General features: G+C 44.7%; 2 protein-coding genes across 3 annotated transcripts; one reads left to right on the forward strand and one right to left on the reverse strand.

The window, feature by feature from the left end:
• Positions 1-5,226: 5,226 nt before the first annotated feature.
• Positions 5,227-10,836, reverse strand: LOC122890882. The gene is made up of 2 exons (XM_044226334.1): positions 8,239-10,836; positions 5,227-5,930 (listed from the first exon to the last, which is right to left on the reverse strand). The coding sequence occupies exons 1-2, from the start codon at positions 8,642-8,644 to the stop codon at positions 5,227-5,229; spliced, it is 1,110 nt and encodes a 369-aa protein (XP_044082269.1). The 5' UTR covers positions 8,645-10,836.
• Positions 5,261-23,698, forward strand: CSRP2 (cysteine and glycine rich protein 2). Of its 2 annotated transcripts, none has more exons than XM_044228966.1 (6): positions 5,261-5,333; positions 15,590-15,702; positions 18,276-18,444; positions 21,705-21,834; positions 22,505-22,598; positions 23,391-23,698. In XM_044228966.1, exons 2-6 carry the CDS (start codon positions 15,591-15,593, stop codon positions 23,465-23,467), a joined length of 582 nt encoding a protein of 193 aa, XP_044084901.1. In that variant the 5' UTR covers positions 5,261-5,333; position 15,590; the 3' UTR covers positions 23,468-23,698. The 2 variants fall into 2 exon arrangements, with proteins under 2 accessions (XP_044084901.1, XP_044084902.1); XM_044228967.1 differs by lacking the exon at positions 5,261-5,333 and adding an exon at positions 15,397-15,474.
• Positions 23,699-23,757: the final 59 nt, after the last annotated feature.

Here is a 23,757-nt window from a genome sequence, read left to right on the forward strand (position 1 = left end):
TAGAGTATTTAAAATAAGTTTCGTAGTGATCATCACTAGAAAAAATATTTTAAGACAGAAGTCAACATTTGTGGGAAACTTTGGAAGTGTGGCCTTTCTTAGAAAATTCCATTCTGTGCATGTATACACAATCATATACTTATTAGTGTTGTCCTATAACCAAGAGGTCAAGTAGAGTAAGAACTGCAAACCAGTAATTAATTTGGCAGTTGGACTTTCTATGACCACAGTGAGAGCTTGGGGTCTCTCACAAGAGTGCAAAGTGTCAGCCAGGCATTTCAAAGCTTACCAAGATTACTGAATCTCCTCCCAAGCTCACTCATGTTTTTGTTGGCAGAAGGCGTCAACTCTCTGGAGCTGTTGCCTGGAGACCTTTGTTCTTCACCATGTGGGCCCTTCAAGGCCACTTGAGTGTCCTCCTGACATGGCAACTGGCTTCCCCAGAGTTAGTGATGAGGGAGAGAGAGACAGAGACAGAGAGGGACGGAGACAGAGATAGAAGGGAGTGAGAGGGATGAAACAGAAGGAAGTCACAATGCCCTTTTTTACTTAGTCTTAGAATCACCCACTTTATTCTATTTTCTAGAAGCAATACACTAAATCCAGCACATGCTCCAGGGGAAGGGAATGAAATTCCACCTGATGAAGAGACACATATCAAAAAATTTGTGGACATAGTTTTAAACTACCATAATCAGTTGGAAGTCCTGATTGCAGGTAACAGAAAATCCATCTCAAAATGGAATAAACAACAATGGGAATTCATTTGCTCCCAAGATGAAAAGATCCTGCAGGTAGGCAAATTTCATGAGCACTTTGTTCAGAGCTCAGCTCCATTTCTCTGTCCTCTCTGTGCTGAATCATTCTCAGGTGGGCTTCTTCCCAGCAAAAATGATTGCAGCAACTCTGGGACTCCTGTCGGCACACAGAACCTTCCAGAACAGGTAGGCATGGTTCTGTGTCAGCACCCCCCAGAGTTCAGAGATTTACTCTGATAGGATGGGTTCAGGTCACACATGACGCCCACTCCCAGCCTGGTTTGGGTTGGAAGGCCTTGACTGTCTCCAGTAGTCCATCCCCAAACCAGGGCTTATGGAGGCAAATCCCTGAAACCACACAGATGCCAAACAGAGACCCGAGTCTCTGGGAAAGAGGAACAGATGCTGGAGAGGCCACCTCCAATACCTACTACAAAAGTCATGGAAGTTTAAGAAGTTAAGATATGGGCTATGCAGCTGTTTTGTAATGTGAAAACCAAGGAGACTCTAGAGACTGGGGAATTGAAGAGCAAGAGAATGTAACTAAAAATGCCAAACAACTGGATCAAACGCACCCTCAGAGTGGACATTCTTGGTAAGGAGTTGGAGAACCACCTCTTCCTTCGACATCATCCGGGACAGCCAAGCATAAACATGAGAGAAAACACAGCTGGTTAGGTAGGCTGAGCAAGTGGGCTGTGGCTGGGAATGCGAATGAAGGAGGTGAGGTCACCAACTGAACAGAAGGGAGAGAAGTGAAATAGGGCGTTCATGAGGTTGAGAGAAGATGGATGGAACAGACTGTCTCGGAGATTAAGGTTAACCGTATTTCTCACACTTGTCCAGCTAGGAAAACTCCACTGTAACAGGAAAGCATAAGCTTAGCTAGAAAAGCTAGAGAGCTTTGAGAGAAAAGAAAACATCAATAATCCTGTAACAGAAGTGATAGCACTGAAGGAAATCATTCCGGTTTTTTTTGTTTTGTTTTGTTTCGTTTTTGTTCGTTTGTTTGTTTGAGAGAGGGCATGAGTGGGGAGGAGGGGCCCAGGGAGAGGCAGAGAGAGAATGTTGCTTGACTCTTGACATCGAGCTTGATCTCAAGACTCCGAGATCATGACCTGAGCTGAAATCAAGAGTTGGACGCTTAACCAACTGAGCCACGCAGGCACCCCGGAAACAGTAGTCTTTGGAGAAAGAAGGGTAAGAAATAATGCAAGTTATAATGAAGTGGGAGTTTCAAAAAAAAAAAAAAAAACTATGACAAATATCAAGAATAGAATTTAAGCATATGTAACTTATATGATTCTTTTCTCTGCCAGAAAATGCATCATAGAGTATTAGGGTTGAGTAATTTTTAATTCCTACTACTGCTGCTAAATCTTGGCTAAAAAATAAGATGGAACAGCTGTTTCTTTTTATTATTATTATTATTATTATCATCATTATCATTAAGCATGTAGATTAGCAAAGTGAGAATTTTTTTTTTAAGATTTTATTTATTCATTTGACAGAGAGAGACACAGCAAGAGAGGGAACACAACCAGGGAAAGTGGGAAAGGGAGAAGTAGGCTTCCTGCTGAGCAGGGAGCCCAATGTGGGGCTCCATCCCAGGACCCCAGGATCATGACCCGAGCCAAAGGCAGACACTTAATGACTGAGCCACCCAGGTGCCCCGCAAAGTGAGAATTTATATTTTCCTTTATTTCACATATATTAAAAAAAATTCCTCTTCACCATAGCCTCGCTGGCTTCTGGGAAGGAATCCTTGCTCTAAAAGAAAACAAAGAGGCCCTATGTTTATATTCACACTCATCTGGTTCTGAGTTTTGTTAAGAAAAAGTAACATGAAATAAAAATAATAAAAATATTTGAAAAATCTGAACTTGAGCACAAGGTCATGAAGAAAAGCAACCTTGGTTCAACTTGCCTTAGGACAGTGACCTTGACGAAGAACTTTCATATGAAATTGCTTAATAGGTTCCAGAGAATGAAGGAGCTGTTACAAGTATAATGTGCATTTCTTGGGAAAAAGAAACCTCCTGCTGGACACATTTAACCTTCAATTTCACCTCTTATAAGATGGAAGGAGTCAGAGTAGGACCATATGGAATTCAGAAGGGCTTATTCTTCTCCCACTAGCTCTTCCCCAGGCACACAACTTACTTTCTACTGGAAGGCTCTTAATTATTTTGAAAAACACTTAACACCTTCTTACTACAAAACCTTTCAGTAGACAGCGTAAGATGAATGCTCAGCAAAACACAGCTTCTATTTCTTTCTCAAGGCAGAAAAGGACATCAAGATAGCTTTGTTTAACATCACAACCATCAGCTACTGAGAATTTACCATGAGCCAGGCGCTCTGCTTGGCATTTTACATACATAATCTGATTTAATCCTCCTAACAATCCTATGAGTTCTGTAGTATTATCATCATCTAATGGATAAAGAAAAAGGTGTGAGGAAGTCAAGTATTAGGCCAAGCTCCCAGAGCTACTAGGAAGCAAGGTGGTATCTTAAAACCACATCAGTTTGTTTCCAAAGCTCATACTCTTACTCTTTGCACTATTCTCTCTAATCATCTGAAATAGTTTCTTAATATTTACAAGGAAAGGGGTCGACACTTTTTAAAGGGAAGTAAAATCCTTATTAAAATGTTGATAATTAAATACAAATACGGATTTATTCAAAATCACATGCACATTATCCCCAGACTCACTGTAAAATACACTGAGAAATACAAACAGGAACAGAAAGCAGAAATACTTTTCGGTTAGAAGTGAGCCTAACTTCAAATAATAGAATGAGGCCGTGAAATTTAGGGACAACATGAGCCTCAGAAAGCTAACAGATCAGGTCCCAGAGACATTAAGAAGAACCCAAGGGTAGGGGAGAATGGACAACGGTTTGCTGAAAATCAGCACAGCAGTGAAGTTCACAGAGTTTCATTCAGTAGAAACACTACAGAAACCTATGCAAGAAAAAAATAAGTATCCTAAGCAACAGAGCTAGAGTGAACCTAGAATCTGAGGACAGAACCATCCTGCGAGCCTCAGGAGTCATGTCACTTTTACGTTAGCTGATTATCATGAAAATATGGATTGCCCATAATTAGGAAAGCTCACAGCAGGCAGGAGTACTTCCAGACTCCTGCCACAATATCAGGAGACGTCATCACCACGACGTGTTTCTGCACAGTATTTGGTGGACAGAGACTCTACAGCTGCTATTGGAGTGAGTTTATGCTGGATTAGCCCCAGCGCAATACCGGCAGCCAATTCTGCAAGTGGTCATGCAGATGTGAACCTGCGCAGTGGTTCTCAACCAATGCCCTCTGACGGCGAGGGCACCTGGCAAAGTCAAATTTTGGTTGTAATCATCAAAGATTACAAAGTGGACGGAGGGGCCATATTGGCATCTGGTGGGTGGAAGCATCCTAGGATCCACAGAACAGGCCCCCACAACAAAGAATTACCCAGCCCCAAAGGTCATGTGCCCAGGTTGAGAAGCTCTGGACCAGAGAGCAAGCTATTGCATTTGTGGATGTAGGAATAGTTCCAGTAACAGCCTTTTTCCAGCTTCCCTTTCTCTCATGTACCAATCCTTAGGGATTGTGGCTTCTGGCACAGAGGTCATCAGTAGGCCTAGAATGTGAACTGGATAGAGCCAGTATTGTTTATTTTTTTCCCATCTAAAACCATAAGTACCCTGCAGCTCAGCTATGAGGTCCCCTGCGTTGCCACTGGCGTCCTTGGACCCTTGGGTGCCCTGGTTTCTGGCAGGGTTTCGGTTACTTGCCCCTAGCAGCCTGTGCAGTCCTGCCCTCAAAACACTTGGGGAATGAGGCGTTTTCGTAACGTCATTTATTTAGTCTAGATGAGATATTTTGCTCTTTAAGAACAGGAAGGTTGTGGATTCCCAGAAGCTGGAAATGGGAGCGAGAATATTTCTCCACCGGGGAAGTTAATCACGTTGAGTGTACATATAAGGATAAGGCAAGGGAGAGGGTGGCGGAAAGCCCCGATCTGGCCTTTTCTCTACTTGTGGGAGCCTCCGTCGACCTTGGGCTGTTACCTCTTGAGGGAGAACTGGCGCCCGCGGTGAGAAGGGTACGTTTCAGGGCGGCGGGGGCTCTTCCCCGACGGGACAGTCTCAGGGTGTCTCTGTATGTTAAGGCAGCCTCCTTTCCCAGCTGCTAATCACTTCTGGAAACTGCCTGGTCCCGTGGGGAGGCAGAGGGAATAGGGCCGGCGGGAGGGTCCAGGGACGTGGGAAGATGCCAGGCGGGCGGGAAACAGCAGGAAGAGGCGGGATTCTGCCCTTTGTCTCCGGGTCTCCAGCCCGAAGCTAAGCCGCGAGCAGCCCCCACGCTAGACGCCCCCAGCCCTGCTGAGCGGGTCCAGGAATCCGCCGGGCGGGGCGGGGTGGGGCGGGGGCGGGACCCACAGGCCACGCCCACCAGGCAGTCTTTAAAGGTGCGGGCGCTCGCTCCGCCGCGCTTCCCGACTGCCAGCGCGCTGCTCTCGCCCGGGGTCTGCGGTTTCCGCCGGCGGTGCGTGGTCTGCCTCCGACTCGAGTGAGTAGGGGCGGTAGGGGCGCCTCCACTTACCCGGGGGGGGGGGGAGGGAGGTTACACAGTCTCCCGGGGTCCTCAGGACGTCCCACCGGCCGTCCCCCATCTCCTCTGACATCCCCCTCCGGGGCTCCCCTTGTCGCCCCTGCACTAGTCTCTTCACCCCTGCGTGAGGGTTCCCACGGACCCCCTCCGCACACCTGCCCCACTCCCCGCAGCTGCCCCCGCCCTGTCTTCGGATCCCGGGCCCTAGGGCAGATAAATAATAGTGCGTGACCTTCCTGCGGGTTGCTCCAGACCGGTTTCTCTGGGAGAGAGGCGGGACCCAGAGTTTTGCGTTGCTGCTAATCCGCCTGTAGTAGCTTTGGGCAGCCTCCTCCAGCAGCTGGTTCTCTTTCCACGAAGGGGAGGGCGGGATCCGAGTCTCGGGGTCCCCTCTGCCCGAAGTGTGCTGCGCAGACGGCGACCTTTCCAGGGGCTGGTTGGGAGTCCTGGGAGTGAGGTGGGGGCTTCCACAGACCGCGAGTCCAGAAGCCTTCCTCTGCTGCGGTACGGAGCTTCTGGCATCCCCATTGTTTGGTGGTCTCTGCCCACCAAGCCCTGAAATTTAAATGTTGAAGAACAGCAGTGAAACATCAGGTCGATCACTCCTAGCTTTTTCCGGAACTTTCTACAATTCAGGTACAAACAGGAAAGCCATATTGTTTGGTTGTGAAATTCAGCAACAGGTCCTGAAAGTCACATCCTGAGTTCCAAAGCCCCACGTAGGCAGCCCCTTGGGGGAGGGGGTATCTAAGCTGGGAGACACTCAACCTTCCTCCCCCTTCCCCAAGCCCGGACGTTTGTTGGAGGATATTTGTTTAAGTAGTGGCCCAAAATGTTTAACCTGGTTTATTTGCAGCCAGCAGACAAGCACATTTTCACTTTATATGTGCTTTCAATATAGAAAATCTTTTAATTTGGGGTATTAGTTTTTTTTAACTCAGGAAGTAAAATTGGTCTCTTTAGTCCTTTCCTAATTAACCTGTTTTAAAGCTCTACTTACGGAATGCCAAGAATTCAAATAGGACAACCACAAATTTGGCTATAATTTGACTCCAGTTTTTCAGTAAAGAGATGGGTGATGGATTCTTGAAATGAATGACGTAATTTCAAAACTTCATACCAAACCGTAACTGATTTTATAAAGTCCACCCTGGTCTTCCTCACTCTTGTCATTGTTCTCTCAGGTTGACTGCTACTGGTACTTGATCAGTATTTCTGTGTTTTTTCTACTCTGGATTCTAGTTTTCTTCACTCCTTTAGAGTGAAAATACAAGAGGCAGGATCTGCATCTCATCAGTCTTTGAGAGTCACAGTATACTTGCCTGGGTGCCTTAAACACAGCTGGACCAGAGCCAGTATTGGTTAATTGAATGAAGAAAGGAAGGAGTTAAGACTGCAGTTGTGGGAAACAAATATTTCACTGGATTCAGGCAATAGATAACATTAGCAGATTTGATCTGAGGTTTTGATCATAAATTTTTAATGAATTCCTCCAAATGTATTCAAATACTGATTGATTCAAATACTTATACACTAAATACTGTGATGAAAGCAATATTCATTAAAGGTCTGATGAAATTGCCAAATAACTTGGATTTGTGGGAAATTGTATTTTATACTAAAACAGCAATAATGTTGGCATAGCATAGAGGGAACAGAAATAAATGAATGAGCTGTAGAAGCTTAGCTTCGGCCTCAACATTGCCACTAAATGGCCATGGAGATGTGGGCCTTTAAGTTTTCTTCTCTGCCAAGGATGAGTTAAATGAAATGAGCTGGGAGAGCAAGCTTCCTAGCTGGGGAGGGGTCATTGCCTGGGGAAAAGGGCAGAACTGACCTGTCCCCCAAGTCTCTTGCAGCTCCAGCTCCCATTGGCTTGATGACCTCGGGCAAGTAACTTTACTCTCTCACCTGTTACTTCCAGCTTGTAAAATGGATGTAATAGCATATACATGAGGATTGTCATAAGGCACGTTGATCTTGATCCTTGAACAAAGCCCACCTCAGCCTGGGAAGGATTCCTTGTCGTTAGACCCTCTTGTGAACTTTGTTGAATATATGGGGAAGTGGCTCTCAGTGAAAGCCAACTGAACAGTATCTACTGGCCTTGCCTGGAGGGGATACTCACAGGTTCCCTCCAGGCACTGTGTCCTGTCCTGGGCTGGTATTTTCATGGCATCCCTGGAGTTCTGTTGGGTGGGGATCTTTAGATTTCCTTGGGACCTTGATTACCCAGAATGGTAATTCTTAACTTTTTTTGTGGTGAACCCTTCTGGCCATTTGGTGAAATGTCTGAATCCTCTTCCAAAATGGTGTGTGTGTTAAAGATTTTATTTATTAATTTCACAGAGAGAGAGCACAAGTAGGCAGAGAGGCAGGCAGAGACAGAGGAGGAAGCAGGCTCCCTGCTGAGCAGAGAGCCCGATGATGCTGATGCCGGGCTTGATCCCAGGATTCTGGGATCATGACTGGAGCCAAAGGCAGAGGCTTTAATCCCACTGAGCCACCCAGGCGCCCCCTCTTCCAAAATGTTTTTAAGTGCATAAAATAAAGTCCATGGTACCAAGTTCACCAGTCCCCAGTTTCAAGGAAACTGTGGTCCCACTTGAAGAACCCTGAGTTGGAGTTTTCTCAGACTAGATTGTGGAGGAAGCTGGCACCAAGTTCTGACTGTAAAAAATTTTTAGTTTTGGTGTAAGTCAAGGGGAAGAACCAATAGAAGTACCTTGTCAATCATTTGCAGAGGATATCAGGGTCCTTGCTTTTTTGTTTACTGTCTCGTTGTGCCAACGGTACTACTAATTGTCCTTCACTAATAAAAAGAGGCTAGATGCCATGTAATAAATACGTTACGGCTGCATACCTTCCAGCTCCCTAGAAGAAAGGTTTGTTGGTGGCTTCACGGTATTTCTGCACAGGCACTCAGATGGCATGTTGGGGTCATCACCGCCTGGCTTCACAGTATTTCTGAAAGAGAAAAGTGTAGAGAGACTCGAATCCTCACATAGTACAAGAAATGCCCAGTTTAAAAGAACCGGCGCCAAAACCAGAGAAGTCAGAACTGTGTATTTGTGTTGCCAACAGTGGTTTTCTTTTAGCAAAACATCAGTGAAACAAACTCTATAGCTTATTTGAATTTTATTGGTATTGATTTTTAAACTGAATTGGTAATTTTGTTTTGGTGTCATAGTTACGAGCCACTTGATGTCTCTATACCTCAGCTTCTCTACCCATAAAATGGGTATAATGATAATGTCTCCCTTTGTCATTATGAAGGTTAAGTAAGTTATAAGACGTAAACTACTTCATATAAGTAACATATATAATACATTTTATATAAGTACTTGTAATTATTATTACCTACCACGTGGCAAGCACTATTCTGAATGCTTTCCATACATTGTTTAATCTCAGAACTGGTTTATGAAATAAGTAAGCATTATCTCCATTTTTAAAATGAGAAAACTAGCAGATCAAATAACCAATGTCACATCATTTGGCAAATAAGCAGTAGTCTTGGCATATAAACCCTGGTCTGACTCCATAATAACATTAAATTATTTGAATAATCAAGTATCTTGCAGTTTGCGCAGATTGTAGATTGCTGTGGCAGATGCTGCGGGTTATGGTGACCAAATTTATAGCCTAGTTGCATTCTAATTGCAATATGTCATTTGGCAGGTAGTATCCAAATCTGTGTCAAGGATTTTGCTGTACCTCAGGTTGAAGACAAAAATGGAAACAGGATATAGAATTTGTACTTAAGGGTAAGGTGGAGGTGAACATAGGAGAACTTACTGAGAAGAAAGAGGGATTCCTCTGTAGTGAGGATAGACTTCGGGCAACGGAGAAGAGTGGTAGAGAGCTTTCTTGCTGAGAGTAGCACTTTGAGTGTGAGACAGGCCCATAGAAGACACTTTCTCAGCGGTAGCTGGAGCCGTGAAGACTGGTCAGAGAAGAAAGCATTCCTGTGTACAACTAATTCGGTAACTCAAGGATCGATCATTCTCAGGTGATCTGAGATGGTCTCAGCCCTTCTGTCAGATTTGGGAGTTTGGGGCACAGCTTGTGGTTCTGGAGCCCAGACTGGTGTGTTTGGAGGTCAGTTACCTCAGCAGGTCACCTAACACCTGAACTTCTGTAGCCAGATTCAGGCCCCACAGTGCTGCTGAAGGCAAAGGAAGCCGGCATTGGTGGAGTACAAGCTCTCTATCAGGTACTTCACAAACGTTATCTTATTAAATCCTCCAACCACGCGATGAGAGAGTGTTGTCATCCGTGTTGTCATCCGTTTCCAAGGTTCCAAGGTATAGTGGAGGAAGTTGAGGTTAAGGAATTTGGCCAAGATAACAGAGCTGCTGACTGAGTTTCAACCTTTTATCTAAGTTCCGCACTCTTTCTCTTACACCAGAAAGGTCTTAAAGCTGGCATGTGCTCCGCAGTGCCCATAGCAGACATGTGTAATCACAGCCATCTTCAGTGCAGAATCTTGACGGAACTTCAGAGTCTTGTCAAACACAGTTCCAGGAGCCCACTATCAGTAAATCTACAAAATGAAATGGTTTCTGACATCGCTATACAAGTAGACCATGCAGATGTTCCGAATCCTTTCTCTGTAACTCTGTGTCACAGGTTCTAGGGTAGCGTCATTATTGGTTTCCATCGCTCTACCACGCAAGCAGAACTCCCCGAGGTACAGGCCCCTCCTTATAACCAACCATTTCAGCCTCAGTTCTAACCCAGGATATGAAATGCTGGATGAATACACTCAGTGAAATCTTACGGGAAAGCATTGTACATTGTTTATTAGCTGCCCCTACCCTAGAAGCATTACTTGTGATACAGAAAAGAAGTTAGGGTTTAGCTGGATGAGGGAGGACAGAAAGTCCATTCACCTGATGGGGAGGGATCAGGGGTATCGTGAGGGAGTGACTATAGGAGATGAGTGGGAGATAAGGATTGATAACAAAACACCCTACCTTGAGTATGCTGAGTATATCATCATACATTGAGTGCCTCCTATAAGCATGTTCTCATCTCATGATCTTAATAATTCTGTAGGAAAGGCACATTATTCTCATCTTACATATGAAGGAAACGAGACTTTGTTGACTCCAACATCCATGCTCTTAATTCACCCTTAGGCTGAGTTGTCTTGAAGATGTGGCTTTGGTAGGAGCGTGATGAAAACAGCTGATCACTGAGACATGAAGTCTATCCTTAGTTCAGTAGTACTCACGTAGATCAGGGAAGTAGACTAACCAGATAGTTTGGTTAAGTAGAAGGAAACATTTTTAGAATGGGCATTGAGTAATGCTTAATTTCCAATTAACTACCACTCTCAAACGCTATTAAAAATCATTGTAATTTGGGACAGTGCAATTAATGTACATATTCTTTTTTTTTTTTTTTAAGATTTTTTATTTTTTTATTTATTTGACAGAGAGAGATCACAAGTAGACAGACAGGGAGGCAGAGAGAGAAGGGGAAGCAGGCTCCCCGCCAAGCAGAGAGCCAGATGTGGGGCTCGATCCCAGGACCCTGAGACCATGACCTGAGCTGAAGGCAGAGGCTTTAACCCACTGAGCCACCCAGGCACCCCTTAATGTACATATTCTTTCACTAGTGGTCCCTCCGGGTGTGTCTCAAGATGAAACTGGTTTATAGTAAATCTCCCTTTCGAGAAATTGGATTCTAGCCAGATTCTAGGTAATAGCAAAACCCTGTATGTAGTAATAAAATGTCAGAGCTTCTGGAAGTATTTAGAATTCGGGTTTAGAGACGAAATCACTCCAAACCTCTAATATCAGAGCAGAAACACACTGCAAGGGGTGACATGTAGACTCTAGACTGGTGGATTCAAGACAGATTCTAAAATAAGATGCTAAATGCAGAACAGGTGGTGTGAGAATGATGCATGTGGCCAATGCTGCTCTTGTTGGTTATCGAGAGGATGAAGTCACTTGACCACAAGGTGACTCAGATTTGGACGATAGTAATTTTCTCCTGGGGTAAGTCTGATGAAATTTTGGGTGGTGTCTTTGCCTGGGGAGAAGCAGCAAAGAGAAATTGGATATAGGTGTTCAGATGTAAACCAAGCTTTTTAATCTAACACAGTGGATAAATCCTAGTGTTAGAACTCTTTGAGAAAGACATTGAAAAACAGAACAGACGGAGAAGCAGAGAATAAGCCTGTGTTTGGCCTCTTTCGCGCACTATGTGTAAAGTGAGATTTCATTTCTCCTCCCACCATTCTGAAAATTAAGGCATAGGATCAGGGAAAGGCATGCAGCCCAGATTGCTCGGTGCAAATCCAGTTTGCTGTGATTAATGTCAGCTGTTGTGGAGTAGTGCAGCCAAAGGCTTGTAGGAACCACGAAGCTTTAGAATTCTTTTCTACGCATAGCCGTGCCCAGTGACAGAAATGGAAGATCATCACACTTCTTCCTGCCAAATTCAGGAAAAGTCCACTGGGGTTCACCCTCAACGTGTAAATTTGAACTAAATTTCTTAGGCCCCACAAATGGAACTAGTGTTGTATTTGCAGTGTGTTTTTATGTCCCCAAAGAAGGTATAGGAGTGACTAATCCCCCAAGTTTTTTCTTTACCCTGTTTGTGGCTCTGAGCTATGTCCTTCTGTAGTGGGTTTCTGTACTGGAGTGCTTACGGCAGGATGGACGGTATGAGACACCCCCCACCACCACCACCACCATTTTCAAGCTCACAGTTACTTGATGTCTGCCAACACATTTGCTCACTTTCTTTTATCTTCACCATATCTCCGCTGGGTGGACAGAACTACCTTTCCCTGTTTTACAGATGAGAAAACTAAGCCCAAGGTTGCACAGCCATTTTAACAGTGGTATTAACCCGTATCCACCCAAACCAACCAATCAATCTTCCTCCTTCCCTTCCCTCCCTCCCTTTTTTTCCATTCTGAAATAATTCAGATACACAAAATAGAAAATACTGTAAGGGACACCCAGCTACTCCGTATCCAGCTTAAAAAATAAAGCATAACTCCAGCTGAAGCTTTTTGAGGACGCTCTAGTTATGCAGAAATCCTTAGGAAAGCCTTGAAATTGGATGGAGCTTTTAAAATGTTAACGACTTGGAAATTTTACTTAGAATCCAAAAATATGACAAAGAGAAGACGACCAGTGCTACCTTTGTCTTGATCAGATTGGACTGGGAATTGTACAGACAGGCTGAAAAAGGAGGAATTCTTTAAAACAACAGAAGTTATTTTGACATGTGCCAACTGCTCTGGGAGATGGTATGGGGAAGACAGAGATGTGGTCCCCATCCAGGAGGGGAAAAGGCTTTTAACATAGAAGCTGAATGTTGTAGCACTTTGATGGGTATTTCCTGAAAAGTGACTCATTTGGTTGTGTGGCATGGGGAGTAGCAATCAGACTTGACTTACAAGAAGTGAATTGAAGTAACTGTGAATTATATAAAGAAAGGAAAGATCTTCCCTTTGTAAAAATCCAAACTGCTGTTTGATAGAGAATAACAAAGTAATGAGTTTGTTTTTGAAAAATGTGCTTTTAAATGCTATTCAAAGATAACCCAAGAGAGCATTAGTCTTGATGGAGATCTGGTTCCTTCCTGGTGACAGCACCAAAGTAAATAGGTGTGAAAATGTAAAATACACATTGATATTAAATACACTTTCTGATATGAGAAATGCCTTAACAGTCACAAAATATTTCAAAACCCAGCTGGGCTGTTGCTGCTTGGGATCCAATTTTAAGGAATTCTAAGGTCATTATCTGGGGGCCTGGATTTGGTTTTAGGTTTCCTCTGGAATCACGAGGGTACTTCCAGCAGATGTCTGTGGCCTCTAGGAGCATTCCAGGACTCTGGTAACGTGGAGCCATGGGGCAAAGTCAGTGTTCTAATTGCACTCCAGACTCGAGCCAGGGGAAGGCGAGGGAGCCAGGGCTTTGTGGCTGAGACAGTCAGGCTCAAATTTCACTGTGGAGTTAACAATGGAGCACCTTTCTCCAGGGAAGGGAATAACTGATCTATGCAACTACTAAAGGAAAGCTTGCAGATTTATTCCATTGTTGCTAGCTGTTGATCCTCTATGGATGCCTTCACAGTAGCCGGTGATGTTGGTGGACCCTTGCAGTTACCTGTGTCCTGTCTGAATAAGCAAGTGGGCTTTTGTAAGCTGAGGCCAGCAGTTTAGTGATAACTAGTCGTATCTGTCAAGTCTCTTTGTATGTGCTGGTTTCAAGGACCAGGAGCTCCGTCTCTGAACGACTCGAAGAGGCAATTTATTGGCTCACACAGTGCCCAGGATAAGACGAGGCACAGCCGAAAAGTGTTTAAACCCAGTCTCTCCATCTCTTATCTTCTGTGCTGCCTTCATTCTTAGGTTCTTTGGTTGCAGTGGTGAGACAGCCCCTGCAGCTCCACACCTGCACCCACGGTCCTAAACCAAAGCCCCGGGGTTTAATTCTCACTGACCGGTGTGCCCATTCCCGCATCAGTCACCGTGATGGGGGGTAGGGGCTGCAGTGACCTAATTGCCGTGACCAAGTCACATGCCCAGCCCTGGAGTTGAGGGCAGTCAGTACCCTTTAACCAGTGTTTCTCCAACTGTCTGGTAGAGGACCGTTCGTTCTTTTGTTTTAATTTCCAAGTACGGGTTGATTCTCTGCTGTTGAACAAGATGAGTGCACTGATCTTGCTTTTATTGTTGGGGCATAAAACTGTTCAAAGGTTCTAAATTCTCACCTGAGTTTCATCTTGACTTGCCACCAGGCGTGGTGGACCACCGCCAGGAGACCACGTTTTAGTAAATACTTCTCTAAAGTGCACGGACCAAGAAAGAGATGGTTGCTTCCCCGGAGAAAACCTGGGGGAAGGTGTGACCAGAAGAGGGTCGAGAGAACACCGTATGTTCAGAAATGTGGCCAACACAATGACTGATTCTTTACAACTTGCTTGTGGAAAGGCCTCATCTCTGTGCTCAGGGAGTCACTGGGTTCTGGATCATTTAAACACTGTAAGATGGGCTGGAGGATGGGAATTTACCACCTTTTTAAGAACTGAAGATTCCTCCGTGGATTACGTTGCAGTCCTCCTCTTCCCTTATTTAGCCAGCCACGGCCGAGTTAGGAAGGAGGTCTCTATTTCTCATCCAGCTGTTTCCTAGAGAGGCGCGCATCTCATCCAAGGACACTTCACCACCAAGGGCTGCAAATACCACTGACAGAAGGGAAGCCTGGAAATGATGGTGCGGAAGAAAGGAATTCTTTCACTGTGTGTTTAGACACCACCCAGGGCAGGGCACACAAACGCATCACCCTTGAAGGACAACTTTCTGTAGCACAGGGGCAGCCGACTGTGCTGGTCTTGTCCAAGTGGGCATTTTAAACAGCGGCCAGGTGGGCTGGTTTATTGAGGAGGGAGATGAGGGCACACTAGCCCCACATCCTAGCAAGATAGCAGGATTCGGACCTGGAGCTCTCCCATGAAGGCAGGCCATGGCGCTCAGATGCACTCGGCAGACGGTTCCCTTTGCCGGGGAGGGAACTCGGTAGCGTGTTCTGCACGGACTGACAGGCCTATCAAAGAGGGGCAGAGAACCCCTGGTTGGGCTGGGGTGAAGCAGAGAAACCTAAGTGCTAGCCATCTGGAGGGCTGTTTGTTGTGGTTACAGCCAGGCTCCACGCACACTCTTGTAAAGTCACAAACCCAATGACTGATGCTGTAATTCTGCATCACTCCAGCGGACAAATACAGAACTTGTTCTTGCACAGCGACTCAGCACTGTCTTCTCTCTCCAAAGTGTCGCAGCTTGTGTTTGGTGCATGTTAAGAGTCTGGTGGCATTACAAGGAATTAGACGTGTCACAGGAACCTCTCCCAAGTGCGTGTTCTTCAGCGGAGTTTTCAGAACCCATCACCAAGAAGAGGGCTGTCCCACTCTCACCGTCTGTCTGAACTCCCAGGACACTGGTGGCCTTGTCTGGGTTGTGCCCGGCGACCTGTGACTTTCTGAATGCCCCTCCTTTGTCCTGCAGGAAAACAGCGTGTGCCCCACCAGCCCGAGTTTGCTAATGAAAGAGCTGCGATTAGAGGAGGTGATTTGGGGTGAACGCGGGCCTCTCAAGATGTGGTTAGAGCGGTTTCCCCCAGGAGCTTGTCAGACATCTCGTAGGGCGTGGGGACATTCTCTCGCATCCTTCTTTCCTTCAGGATGCCCGTCTGGGGAGGTGGCAACAAGTGCGGGGCCTGTGGGAGGACCGTGTACCACGCAGAAGAGGTGCAGTGCGACGGGAGAAGCTTCCACCGCTGCTGCTTCCTGTGCAGTAAGTAGCTCCCGGTGCTCGACCTCTGACGGGACCCACATGTCCTAAAAAGCCTCCATTTACTATTTAAGGAGAGACATTGTGGTGATGTTAACAAAGATTATCTTAGCAGGGTCAGTGGGTTTTGCTCTGTCCTGGACAGCATGGGGGCCCAGCATAGCGGCAAGGATGGCCCGGGTGACCCACCACACATGGCCTGGCTGTGTCCCCACCGCTCTTACTGTATTTTCCTCGTTCTCCCTGCGGTCTCCCCTGCTCAGCGAGGAGCTCAGTGTTGTTTATCTCGGGTACCGGGCCCAGTTTCTGGCACCCGCTAAGGGCTGGGCTCTGATTGTGGAGTGCGCGGGTGGCTCCCCTTCCACCCCAGCTTTCTCCTCCCAGCGGGGCCCCTTCTCTTCGAAAGCCCTTGGCTGGCTTCTTGGCACACGATTCGTTGAAATCCAGTGTCTAAGAGTGAAATTCCCAACTTCTCTGCTAGTGAAAATTCAGAGTCATTTCTGGTTATTGACACCCTAATTGAGGGAAAGGAACGTCGGGTATGAAAATCCCATCAAAGTAAGCTGGGGATTATTACGGTTTCTGGCTGGAAAACGGTCAGTGTCTGCTAGAACAGGAAGTAGGGCATGAAGCACACGCCTGTTCCCTCCGAAGACAGCACCTCAGGGACAGTGAGAGAGACAGGATGAGACCCGGGCCCCTCGTCCTGCACACCCCCTCTCGTGACTGCTGAGCTCTCAGCTGCAAGCAGGAGAGAAGCCGCTGCAGAAAGCTTTGTTAGTCATCTTCGGACTCAGAGGACACCGTTTTCTTTGATGGGGGATTTGTTAATGTGACGAACCCACCCGTACGTGCAGACACATCTGTAGTCCTGCTCAGTGGGAATTCTTGCTAGAAACTGCACAGAGTAAGTGGGGTTAGTTGGCCTTTTCCCTCGGGGCACCAGCATTCAGCATGTTGGGACCTTTTTATAGTGTAGCTGTTCGGCGGGCAACTAGACACAACAGAAAGTCGTGGTTACAAAGAATAAAAATATAACCTATATTTACTGTGTACGCTCCCGTAATGCGTACCACATCTCAAGTCTGCTTTAAGCATTTTTTCTCTTAGAAGTGACTTTTTGTTTTTTTTAAGGAATCTATTTTTCAACAGGTTTGAAACCAAGAGTATGTGAACAAAGAAGAAATAGATACTTCACTGTTCTTAGTTTCATCTACTTTAAGCTGTGATAGTGTCTCTACTGTCACAAAGTCACTGTTTATTAATATCCGCGTCTTTACTGGCGATTTTACTACCGAGGATGGTCTCTGCTGACTAAAGCCTCTTATGAATAGAATTCAGAAGAGTGTGTAAACCTAGAAGAATTTTACTGTAGAGAAGAGAGAGGACAAAAGGAAGGATAGTAAGACAGTAGTATCCGTGAACTTGCTTTAAGAGATACGTGGTCTTTGAAACCCTTTCGTATTTCTGTGTATTCTGTTAAGGGTGTTTGTTCTTCAGCAATGTGTGGTTTTGGGTGAATGGTGTCTTCCAGCAAATGTATCTCAGTGCCTGAACCTCAACAAGCAAGGTTCCAGAGTAGATGATGTCATTCTGAAAAGACGACAGTCTTAACAGAAACGTTGTAATTTTAACTGCTTTATGGCAGCCAGCTAGTCGCCTCTCCCTGCCGTCTTTCTGTCCTTCCTTCCTCCTTGCATTCCCTACCCGCCCCCGCCCAACACCCTTTTCAACAGGAGGGAACCAATCCCCTTGTCCACTAATCTTGGATCTCCAGCTGCCCAGCTGTGCTACCAGCAAGTTCCCTCACAGTTTCCTTTTTTCTCAAGCTTTAGTGAAGTTTTAGAAAGTGAAATAATGTCTGGGTAAAACATGATGACATTTGGCAGTTTTATGAAGTGGGATACGTGGAAATGTCTTGTGGCAAGAAAACCATCAAGAAAGAATGCATTCTCCTTGGGGACAGAAGGGAAACACAAATGCAGACTTCAGACCACTTTATGATTTTCAGACATACTCATCACTGCTGGAGAAGCTGGTGGCGAGATGAAACAGTAATACTTTTTCCCATCTAGACTCGTGATGAAAACCACCATTCTGGATTTAATTCATTTTTATGGGGGGGGTGCTCTTTGGGGGAGAGGGCTGCACTCAGCCACCCTTTTGTTCTTTGTTAGGTTGTGATTTTGCAATACTAGGAAGAAGAGGTGGGAAAAGACTGTGTTGAGGGTTGGGAGCCAAGTGTTATGTTCCCTTTGTTCATGTAATTATAGCCGTCTCTGAAACTTCTCTCCCTCCTGCCAGAGAGGCCAAGCCTGTAGAAAAGTTTGAGGCCTCAGGATGTTCAAAAATTCTGGTATGTTTCTGAAACAACGGTCCCATCCATGGAGAGAGGCAGATCGTCCTCAGCTGTAGCTGACCCAGTCCAGATGCCATCTCTGGTGTTTGGAAAACTGCCAGAGAAAAGGAATGTGAGAGAGCCTATACCTTGTAGACCACATGTCAGGGCCACCATTGCTCTAAGGAAAAAGGCATCTCTGGCATGGTTCCAAAGGTCTAACTTAACTCCCCCTCAGTGGTTTGCAGGAAAAATTTAGATAGCACAACAGTGGCAATTCACGATGAGGAGATCTACTGCAAATCCTGCTACGGAAAGAAATATGGGCCCAAGGGCTACGGTTACGGCCAGGGCGCTGGCACGCTCAACATGGACCGCGGTGAAAGGCTGGGCATCAAGCCAGAGAGGTAAGTTAGGACCCTGTTTCTTACCTTCAGAAAGGAGTCCTAACAATTGATGTTGCTTGGTGAACAGGAGCCTGGGACAGAACAGATGTTTAGCTTAAAATAAGCACAAAAAATTATTCCAGTTTTTTAGTATAAACCAATGACTATTCTTTAAGCTTGAAATGGACAGTCTGGGACCCAGCAAAATTCGCATTGATTATTCCAGTGATTTCTAGGCTTGATTTTGTAGCCGCCTCCCATGTATCATGGAGTCATGTTCTCAAAAGCACATGGTTTGTATTTACTTCCATCTCACAGTGTTTCTGGAGACTGTATGTCATGAAAGCAAATGATACCGAAATGTAGTATCTGAATCATAAGACACATTTCTCAGGTGCAATTAAGCAGTCAGTGAAAAGTCCTCAGTCACTCCTTCCATGTAAGAATAGTTCACCAAGCAATTATTTTTCTCCTACAAATTCTTACTTAAAAATGGAAATTATTTCCCGTTTTTGATTGAGAGATAAGTATTAAATTTTAAAAGCTCCCAGTACCAAAATAGAAAGGTGTAACTCTGCTCAACTTCACTTAGTATTTCATGTTCAGGCTGCATAGTTTTTTCATTTGGAATTTCCTCTTAATTCCTATTGTAACCCTATAATTCCATCATTTGAACTTCGTATTTTTCACATCCATTTTATACTGAAGAGGGCAGAACTGGGTAATACTCCAGTAAGATAGCCTTTTGTTGGACAAGACCGTTAGTCATACCCTGGGAGCTGGCCACTCTGCAGTATTAACATGTTACTGCATATACTCCTCACAACCCAACAAGATAGGGTTTCCCATCTTACTCAGCAAATTTAGACAATGAAAATTAAGTGACTTGCCTCTGGTCACATTGCTAGTTAATCATAGAGCCTGGAAATCAACCCAGTGTAACACCCAATCTTACAATCTTAAACACAGGGTATTATGGTGTGCCTGAAATAATTTGTGTCTATTGTCTGCTGAACATTTATGTTCATTTTATGTAATCCTTTTAGTAACTCCGAGTTTAATCCTTTCAGTAACTCTGAGTTTAGTATTTTATTATAGACAGGACAGGAAGGCTCAGGTCCCACAGGTAAGTGACACAGCCAGGATTTGACTCCATGTCCATTTGGCTCCCACACCTGTGCTCCTACTGTACTGAGGCCTACCTGTCTGTTCCTTGGGTTTTTCCACACTCAGTTTCGGAGCCATGGTGTCTTGTGCTCCAGCTGTACAAGGGCGGACTCATTCAACACTGCGTGCCATTACCTGTGGGAGCCCAGCTTACCTTAGTCTTTGTTGAAGTTCATTGTTCTTGTTCTGCTCTTCTACTCCAGTTTGTTAAAATCCATTCTTGTTTTCTAAGATTTCATTTCAAATCTTCCGAAACACATACATCTACATCCCTTTCCCCAAACGAAACCAAATTCATCCATAATCCCAAAAGTCAGTCAGTGATTGTGGCCATAGTTTTAAAGTCACAAAGACCAGTGGACCCTCCTCTTGACCTCCTCCTGCTTCTCCATATTCTCTAGTAATTGACAAGCCCTCTGTGCTGGCCTGTCGATTAGGGCCCTTGCCTCTTCCCCATCTTAGCTGGCCACATACTAGGACCAGATGTAGAGACTTCCTTTTCCAGAAGCCTCTCAGTGACTGAATTCTGGGAGCAACTGTGGTCTGAAGCAGCCTGTGGGACATGGTAATGATAACGTATGGGGACCATATATCTTCACAGGGATCTCCTGGGGAGACAGCGCCGTGTGGGCAGGAACATTTTGTTGAGGCACAACTGCTTTTTTCAGTTCAGACTCCCCAATTTACTGTTTCTCTGAGCCCCTGCTTCTTCATTTGTCATGAGGTTAAGTTATCCACACCCTGTGATGTCATTAGCAGGGAGAGAGGAGAAGATCTCCATTAAGTTCTTATTAACAGAATGTACTGGAAATTTTTCCAGGGAAACTCCTAACTCCAAATGTTGGATATCACTGTGAATACACCTTTAAAGATCACTCTTAAAAGGAACTATATAAGTAGGTTTTAAAGATTTTTTTTTTTAAAAAAATGTGCATATCTTAGTGACAATTAAAAATACCAATACTGTGAGTCAGTAATGCACTGGTATTTGCTGCTTAAAATAAAATTTCCAATGGCCATAGCCAAGAGGATTTAAAAAATGCTGTGTGTGAAACCATCAAACGGAAGGGTAGCAAACCGTGACAGTGGCCCAAACATGGATACGTTGGAGAAGAACAAATGGAAGATAAACAGGTGAAGAGTTTGAATACATTGTTTGATGAAAAGGGAGTATTTCTAAATTAACATTTTATTTTAAATATGTATGTAACTTAAACTATAGGTCAGGAAGAAAAAAGAAACACCTGTTTTTCCAGTAGGAAAAAATGGGACACTTGCATCATTTGCTGAGTTGTTGTTGTCCTCTTATCTGCTTAAGTGATGTGTGAGATTTGAGGGGGTCTCTTTTTAAATCTCAGAGCCCACAACAGTGTTCTGCAGAGTAGCTACACCGACATACTGAAGGGGGAAATCATTACAGAAAGTGAGGAAAAAAAGTTTACCCAGTGACTGTAAACAAGTGACAGAAATAACTATACAGAGAAAAAGTAAACATACAGTAATAAGCAAACTTTTTAAAATATTTTTCCATGAAGAAAGCAGTTTGTTCACACTTTCCCCTACTTAAGATATACTAGGAAATTAGTCTGTAAATCACGCTTAACTTTTGTAATGACTAAGTCTACTGACCTGTTTGCAGAAACTTTTAACTGGTTAGGTTAACAGTGATTTTTCAAACTCTGATAAAAAGAAAACAAAAACAAAAAACTAGCTGTGATTCCAATGGTGGATTCCAGTGAAGAGTAATATGAATATGGGGTAAAAATACGCCCACTGTAGGTTTTATAAAGCAAAGCATAATTGTTTGGTGAACAGGCAAGCACTGGGGATTCAATAAATTCTTAGTTTAGACTCAGATGTTTAAGTTTGGGGACTCATCTGTCTTTTGGGGGCTGTAATGGGTCCATACGTAGGTTGAAGTACCAGCTGGCTGGCACTGGAGATTCAGTCCTCCTTTCTTTGCTGTCAGTTCAGTGAAGGCTGCTGGCTGTGGGACAGTTTAGCAGTGAAGTCCCAGCTTCTGGCTGCACCTGCCTTGTGGGCTTAGCAGGGGCCTTCGGTAAATCTTGCCCAATTTTTTAAATCTTGCCTAATTTTTTTCCCCTTTCTGCAAGTGCTCAACCCCACAGGCCTACAACAAATCCAAACACTTCTAAATTTGCTCAGAAATACGGAGGAGCTGAGAAGTGTTCCAGATGTGGGGATTCCGTGTATGCTGCTGAGAAGATCATTGGAGCTGGAAAGGTAGAGTTCTGTCTTGAGTTGCTAGCTGTGAGGGACTCCTCTCCGCTCTCTTTCTCCCTTTCCCCCTTCCCATCCCCTTCAGGTACTCTGTCTTTTATATAAATAAATATATGCCTTGGATTCATTTTTCTTAGATTTCCATCTGAGTCGTTAACTTTTTGAAGTGATGCCCTTAACTTGATAGATCACATCTGTGTTGGAAAGAAACTTGTTTTCATAAGGGCTGCTCCTGAAGGTTAACTAAAAAGGCAGACAGCTAACAAACCTGGACTCTGCAGGTTATTCCAGGTAGTGGGAAGCCAGTGTCAGGAACAGTGCTGTTTGTTGTGTGCATTTGAGACAGTTACTTAACCACGTCACCTCTTGGAGCTGCAGCTGTTCTCAGCCACCAAAGAGGGAGTGTATGAAGGAGCAGGCTGTGCTCGCGGCAAGGTCTGAGAGCACTCCTGGGGACACAGCCATGTCTTCTGTGAATGAAGACTGAACGCCTGCCTTTTGCAGGTGACCAAGAATGGAGGTCCGGGGAGGCCCCCCGTTCCAGGCTTTTTGTTGGAGTTGAACCACAGCAGTCAGGGGCTCGAGCTGGCTTGATCTTTGCGAGCCACTTGCTGCAGCATCTAAACTACTGTAAGAAACCAACCTCTCACACTTACTCGGTTGTCTCTTCCAGCCCTGGCACAAAAACTGCTTCCGGTGTGCCAAGTGTGGCAAGAGTCTTGAATCCACAACTCTGACTGAGAAAGAGGGTGAAATCTATTGTAAAGGTACAATCAATTTCTGTTACAACTGTCCGTCTGAATATCCCACACCGGTTATTGGTTCAGGAAATGCCACCAGCATTATAAAAAACAAAAACAAAACCTGTGACGGTGCGGAAGGGTGGGATTGCACTGGCTATTTAAAAATAAAGGCTCTAGAGATGCTTACAAGGAACAGAGAACCACAGAACAATTGGAGATGATACAATAAAGTTCTGGTCATTTCAGATTCTCCCAACAAATAGGATGGAAAAAAACCTCACTATAAAGAGTCTTCTTTCCAATTTACATGTTCAGCAAAGCATATGAATATATGAAGGTAATAGATAAGTATGTCACTTGCCCGGCCTGATTTTTATGCTTGTAACTCAAGTGGGACCGTGAGCTGAGTACTGTTTGTACAGACTGTTTGGACCTGCCTTTGTAGCTAGTGGTAAGATACTCACTACATCGCTCATGGTTTTATTTTAAAGATTTTATTTATTTGAGAGGGAGCTTGAGCGAGAGAACACAAGCAAGGGGAGCAGCAGAGGGAGAGGAAGAAAGACTCCCCACTGGGCAGGGAGCCTGACGTGGGGCTTGATAATCAGGACCAAGATCATGACCTGAGCCAAAGGCAGCTGCTTAACCAAATAAGCTACCCAGATGCCTCTACATCACTCATTTTAGATCTTAAATGAACTCTTTCGGACATGCCAGACTTTTTTTTAACTTCTAAAGATTTGTCCTTTCATGGGTCTTAAAGCAGTGCTAGCAAAGCGTGATGGTTTTCCACTAATTCTCCCTTTTCTTTCATAGGATGCTATGCAAAGAACTTCGGGCCCAAGGGATTTGGATATGGCCAAGGAGCAGGAGCCCTTGTTCATGCTCAGTGAAGGTGTAAACTCAGAACCGAGATCACACACTGAGAATTCCGACATCATTTAGGCACAGATTATCTAACACTAAACTACTGTGAAATTCTGCCAGCACCTAAGTACTGTCTGTTGTCCCATACATGGACAGGCTGGCTGACTAGTAGGAAGAGAGCACTGTATCCTTCTGCTTTATTCATTAGCATTGTCAAGAATTATTTCTTTTACATTTTAAATAAAACTTCAGCTTGATTTGGTTGTTCACGGTCTCTCAGGTAACCTTTTGTAGAAGCTGCTGTGATTTCAGATAG

This window comes from Neovison vison, chromosome 12 (assembly GCF_020171115.1).
Source record: "Neovison vison isolate M4711 chromosome 12, ASM_NN_V1, whole genome shotgun sequence".
Lineage (NCBI taxonomy): Eukaryota > Metazoa > Chordata > Mammalia > Carnivora > Mustelidae > Neogale > Neogale vison.

Excerpts from the sequence above, each read along its gene's own strand:
- CSRP2 (XM_044228966.1), top strand. The coding sequence starts at position 15,591 with ATGCCCGTCTGGGGAGGTGGCAACAAGTGCGGGGCCTGTGGGAGGACC. Across the intron at positions 18,445-21,704 it reads CTGGGCATCAAGCCAGAGAG|TGCTCAACCCCACAGGCCTA; the intron begins GTAAGTTAGGAC and ends CCTTTCTGCAAG. Across the intron at positions 21,835-22,504 it reads AGATCATTGGAGCTGGAAAG|CCCTGGCACAAAAACTGCTT; the intron begins GTAGAGTTCTGT and ends TGTCTCTTCCAG.
- LOC122890882 (XM_044226334.1), bottom strand. The coding sequence starts at position 8,644 with ATGACAAAGGGAGACATTATCATTATACCCATTTTATGGGTAGAGAAG. Across the intron at positions 5,931-8,238 it reads TTCTTCTAGGGAGCTGGAAG|GGCTTGGTGGGCAGAGACCA; the intron begins GTATGCAGCCGT and ends TTTAAATTTCAG.